Source organism: Pundamilia nyererei, unplaced genomic scaffold (genome assembly GCF_000239375.1).
Source record: "Pundamilia nyererei isolate P.nyererei 1_Seehausen unplaced genomic scaffold, PunNye1.0 scaffold00023, whole genome shotgun sequence".
NCBI classification, from domain to species: Eukaryota; Metazoa; Chordata; class Actinopteri; order Cichliformes; family Cichlidae; genus Pundamilia; species Pundamilia nyererei.
Window position 1 is genome coordinate 2,023,801 of NW_005187424.1, and position 6,000 is coordinate 2,029,800.

Here is a 6,000-nt window from a genome sequence, read left to right on the forward strand (position 1 = left end):
GCAATCAAAACAAACAGCCCAGCCGATCGGGGTCCTTCTCCAGTGTCATTATTAATCACTTTTCAAAGGCCTAAGACCTTCTCCCCCTCATCCGTCAGCCGAGGCTGGAAAAGGGACACGAGTGAAAAACAATAGAAAGCCTCAGAGTTTCTCCTCCTTTTATTTTGATCATCTGGTGCAAGAGGGAAGGTAAGGCGTAGAAGGCAAAGGATACAAGACAGGTGGAGGGATTTACAGGCCAAGGAAGATACTTTTCATCCCTTTTCAAAAACAGTTACATTGTTTTCAAATTTGTGCCACAGCCAGAACGGCCAAAAATGTCATCAAGCAAAACAGAAAAACTAAAAAAAAAATTACAAATGTAACTGTTAAACCCAACTACAAGAGTGCTGTGATGGTCAATTTAAAAGGGCAAAAAGCACACAGAACACATCCAATCTGCAAAGAATTTAAAGAATTTAAATATTTTAGAATGAGAGAAGAAACACTCATGTAGGTAGTTTTGGTGCAAAACATGTGCAATTATCAAAGCCTATAGAGCTACAGTACTAGCACATGCACTCCCGTTGAGATTCAAAAATCTCCAGAAGAGGACCTCCAGATGTCATGTAATCTGCCTGCCTTCAGCCCTGATTGCCCTTTACACATGCATTGCTGCCATAAGTATGCTGCCCTTATAAATATATCAGGACCGAGCAGCAGCAGCTGAGGATCCAGGCAGACACAACTGTTCTCAGGCCGTTTTGGACCTCCAGACAGCGTGAACTGCAGCGCGGGTCAAACAGGAGCAGGGAGATTCCCAGCCAGCAAGTCCTACATCCTTCTTTTAAACTTAATGTAAGGCTCATTATGAAGGAGTATAGCTACACTTCGAATCCACACAACACATATTGTTTAACTAATTAGGCAAAAAAACATGACCTCAATACAGTCTACCCTATAAGTACGTGTGAGTATAGGTCATCAATTTCAACAACCTTTAGGTACTTACCGCCGAAAGGGAAACTCAGGGTAATACTGCACAGCTGTGTAAGGTGAATTCATGTTGTCATGCCAGAGTTCACTTTGCTGAAAGCTTCAGAATGATCAGCTTGTCATAAATGGATCAATAGCTGTGTTTGAGCTATGAGAATCAATTAAAGTACAATAAAAAAAAAAATACCGTTAAAAACACAACCAGGCCTGGATTAAAGTGCCGGAGGGTACAGTGCAGAGTGCAGAAAGTTTGAGAGATGTTTTGAATTTAGGTATTTTTTCTTAGGCTACCCAAAATAGGCGGGGCTTGTGCCTTCTTTCTGACCAATCCCCTGCTCCAGCTGTACAAGATATCACTCACTCTCAGTTGCTAGGATATAGATATCAAGCAACTACATTTGACCCCAACACACAAACACCCACACGCCAGGAAGCCACTATCCTGAAAAGCTCCCCACTCCTCCATCTATGTCTCTGGCCTTGTTCTGATATTTCCACCCAGACTCCCGAGCGGATTTTGTGGCCCGAGAGCACGTCTGTTGCGTCACACTTCTCAGCGAATACTGAGAGGGTTTCGGGCGCGCTGAATATTTCCACAAACGCGCCCCAAATAGCAGCAACTGTTCACTGTGCGCCGATTCAGCAATTTTAAGGAAGTGAAACAAACTCTTAGGTCAAGAACTGACTGTTCTCGTGAAAAAACAAAAAATGAGAATCCCCTTTAAACCTAAACAGACACCAGATAAAAATACTTCATCATTACAGTAGCCTACATAAACTCATATTTAGGCAAACGCTGAAATCGTGCCACATCCTGGCACATACTTCCAATTCAACCACCCTCTTAGCCAAGCAGTATGGCAATGTAAACCTAGAGGTGTTGTGTGGTTTTCAGAGATGAACAGCAGATGAATCAGTATGCTAAAATAAAAGGAAGGGTCACCGCAGGAGGAATGATAATAAATAGATGTGGTGTATCCAGGGAACACAAACCTTTATGCTGCTCTCTTGTACTTTTAATAAAGATATAGAGCCTCTCTCTGCCCGCGGTGCACCTGTGAGACACGGCACTGATACAGCGGATACTGTGTGCCAACCTGGTGACGAGACACTGTGGACACACGGCCGCTATTTTTAACATACTGTATTGGAAGGTTTCATATCAGCATTTTCACACTCGGCTGAGTTCGTAATGAATGAAGCACCCTCTTTGTTTGCTTCTCAGTGTAAAGAACATCTGGACAGTCCACTCATCAAGTAAACCCGTACGCTTTTGTGATGCATGTCACATTTTGGTGACGGACTGTGTGCTTTCTCAGTCATCCAGGGCATTTGAGTTGAAGGTAACTGGACTTCTGAGAGACCTGTAACTACCTTGAACCCAAGCATTCAGGACCACATTTTGTGGTTTATTGTAAAAACAAACCCAGAATTGGTCACATTACAATCCCGCCAATAAATATCCACTCATGAATCTCCCACTCCAGTCTTTTGAAGCCTGAATGACCCATCTCTTTCTAAATGTGGCAAATTCAATGAACAGCCAAGAAGTATTTTTTTTTTATTATACTGTAGGCTATGTATTGTTTTGTACTGACTAGTTTATGGAAAAGAGCCCCATCAACCCTAGAAAGGCTGAACAGGTGCACCTGTATAAATAGTTGCATGATTGCCATTAGCCACTCCTTTTATACTGCTGCAAGCTTGGAGTAAACCTAAAATACACATGCATTGCAGTGTAGGGTCTGTGCTGATGAATCAGCGTGGTCACAAAAAAACTGGAAAGCATGAAGACATCAACGCACTCACAGAAGCAACTACAACACTCGCTTCACATCGATGAAAACACAGCGATCGCAAGTTTAGCAGCTATAAAAACAATTAAATAATTCACTTATATTAACAATATTTCAAAACATTTCATAGCTGTCAAAATGGCCTTACTCTGTCATGGACCAGTGACTTTCCAGACACCATTTCTTGCTAATCCATCCAAACTGTGTTGATGTACTTCGGTCTGGAGCAACCAGCTAAGAGACAGTGGATGAGCAGCACTGCCATCTCCAAGTGACAGTTTTAATTCTATATATTAGGTTTACCTATCCTGACCTCTGTTGTTGTCTTTGAGGTGCAAACTGGGGTAAATACCTAAAACGACAGTGTTAACATTCGGGATATTTAGGGTATTTCCTGTGTGTAACAAAGAACTCGCACCAGCAAAGGAGGTTTTTGGGCTTCCCCAACGGTAAATCACCAGGAGTGTAATTTTTAAAGTTGGGTTTAACTTACCTAAGCTTTGACACATACTTATTAATATTTTCCTTAACTTCATTTCATATTTTGAACGAGTAAAAAAACGTAAACTTCAATTTATGGGTGTAGTTTATGAACGCTACATGAATGACACGGCATATATACACTTTCACGTGTAGCCTTGGAGGCTCCTAATGATGCTCACATCTAAACCTGCCACAAAAGCGGGTAAACAAGAAACACCCGAAAAACAATAAGTTCACAAGCAGAAAGCAAATAAAAGAACAATATGCGCAACTCACTCACACACTAAGTTACATCAGATGTGACTGAGCTGTGACTTTCAGCCACTTCTTCAAAAATAATTTTAAAAATTAAAAAAAAGAAGCTGAAAACAAGCTGAAAAATAAATTTAGATGGAAATTTAACCCCAGTGCCTCATCAGAGCCAGCAACAAACACTGCGCTTAGTTGTGGCGCTACATTGTGCACGATCTTCTACAAAAAACCACCAACGGATGTGAACACCAAATGATCAAATGTGAGACCGTGTTGCGATATGACCGAATCATTGAGAGGATCCGCCGTTCTGCTGCATGTCTGCTGATCCGATTTCTAAAATAAGTAAAGCTAGGCTTAACGGCTCATAGTTTTAGAATCACATTGAGTTCTAATTTGGTTTAAAAAAGTCCACAAGCTGCCAATTTTTATGAAATTTTTAGAGACGTGAAAGTCTGAAATGAGTCACACCCAACGACCGTGCAAAAGTATGAGCAACTATTCCCCCAAGGTCACTGCTGGAAATACCAGCGACCGTTGTTGGGTTGCTCTGTGAAACATGGTTCCCAGCTGAAAAATGACAACCAATCACAGCTCACATAAACACGACTATAGTAAAAACCCACTTGTAAAATCCCATGGTGATTATTAGGTTATTTAAGCAACAAGCCTCTCTAAACCTAACACACACACACACACTGCAGCTTTGACCACCTCCCAGCACAACAAGGACAAACTGACCTCAAGATACCATTAAATCTGATATTTACACTGACACACGAAACCCTTACATCATTAATTACTCTAAGGCCCAGGCGCTGGAAACCAGTCACCGAGCCGCTATTACTTCATTTGAGATGTATGTGTGTGTTTATGGGTTAGCAGCTACGTCAGGGACATCTCTGGTACTGTCATCAGTGGGAGAGCACATATGTCTAAAGTGGTTATTATTCTCACAGGCCTCTGGTTAGAGAGCGTTAATCCTGCTTTAATCTGCAATTGTATCTGCAGATCAAGCCAAAAATGGCAACCAGCCTGAGTGATCGGTGTGCTTAATTCATTCTGGTGTGTTCATCGTGCTGAAGGCATTATATACCCGGTTCACACAGTCTTATTAATGTCAGGAGTTTACATACAGGATGCCAACGAGCAGTTGGTGGAGCAGCTGATGAGGTAGCAGCGACGCTCGCTGCACTGTGGAGTGCTGCATTATCAGTGTCAGTCACACACACCAGGCTGAGGCCAATCACTCTCACGCCGTGTGGGGGTTATGTGGGCATACTTGTGTGCGTCTGTGTGTATATTCTAGTTGGTGACTAATGCAGGGGAAATCCAGATGAGTCAAAACTACCAGTGTCCGATGCAGTGTCTGAGAAGCGCTAATTTACAGCCTATGCACTAAACTGCCCAGCAACTTGGCATTGTTCCTGTCACCTCTATAGGGAAGTCTTGTGTTCGGGCAGTGTGAAGAACCGTTGAGGGAAGGGATGAAAAACGTAGTAAACAAGAAAACGAATCAAAACATTCCCAGCATAAATTCACTTCCTGGAGGGTGGAATATTTTGACACTCAGACAACCAGTCCTGTACTTCCATAACGACAAAAAAGATAAACAGCCGTGAACTGCCTCGAGCTTTCCCATGTGACCCACAGAACCTGTATTTCTATTGAATCACTGATTCATTTGTAGTAATATTCAGACTCCCAGACAATTATTGATGCTTTCCCACGATATGATTCAAGGTTTTCTTTATGCGTCTTTTGTCACAGTGACTTTTACACCTGAGATCAGGTTGTTGCCACGTTGGGAAAATCAACCTTGCCTGCGGCAACTGAAAGACAGTGAGCCAGAGTTGAAAAATACATCCAGTATGACTGCTTTTAGCTGGAATCCAGATTTGTTTGTTAAATGTTTGTTATGCTCAGACTGATGAGTTGAAATGTAAAGAAGGGATATCTGAGAAATGAACTCTTAATGCTGTTGCGGTTAAAGTGGCATTCATTTTTCAAACCAAGGCAGATTCCAGAAGTTTTCGTTTATCTGTTTGATGATGCAAAGAGCATCCCTCTAGTTAAATGTTTAACTAGTATGTTGAGGCAAAACAAAAACCAAAACACACCACTAACATGCAGGTAAAGGTAGAACAAGTAAATGTGATTCCTAAGTTAAACAAACCAGGGAAACTGCATACCGAGAATAGCAATTTCAGAGGTATCGTAATTACCGATGTAACAGATCTACGGCGTCCGTGCTAAGTCGCTGAAGAGATTGGAGGTGGTGTCAAAAGCAGTTTCCGTTAGCTGAGATCTGCTATAGAACGAAAAAAAAAGCCACTATGATCATTTATAATTTTCTGTAAGATTGTTCAAATAACATTTGTGTGAAGTAGCCATCATTAACTTTTAGCAACCCCGGCGGAAGGGGCTACATGAATAGGATGGGAGCACTAGGTGCAGTGACTCCCAAGCTAGGCGAGTGGCTCCAGCAGATCCC

General features: G+C 42.0%; 1 protein-coding gene across 5 annotated transcripts in view; it reads right to left on the minus strand.

Annotated features, from left to right (window-relative positions):
• tp63 (tumor protein p63) overlaps positions 1-6,000 on the minus strand; it is a 58,206-nt gene that overhangs the window by 32,810 nt on the left and 19,396 nt on the right. For 3 of the 5 annotated variants that reach the window (XM_005727159.2, XM_005727158.2, XM_013909366.1), the window contains exon 1: positions 992-1,059. The exons of the other annotated variants lie outside the window; for them this stretch is intronic. In XM_005727159.2, coding sequence (XP_005727216.1) covers positions 992-1,044 — 53 coding nt within the window. In that variant the 5' untranslated portion in view covers positions 1,045-1,059. Of the gene's footprint in view, positions 1-991; positions 1,060-6,000 lie in introns of those variants that run through there. 5 annotated transcript variants of the gene reach the window in all.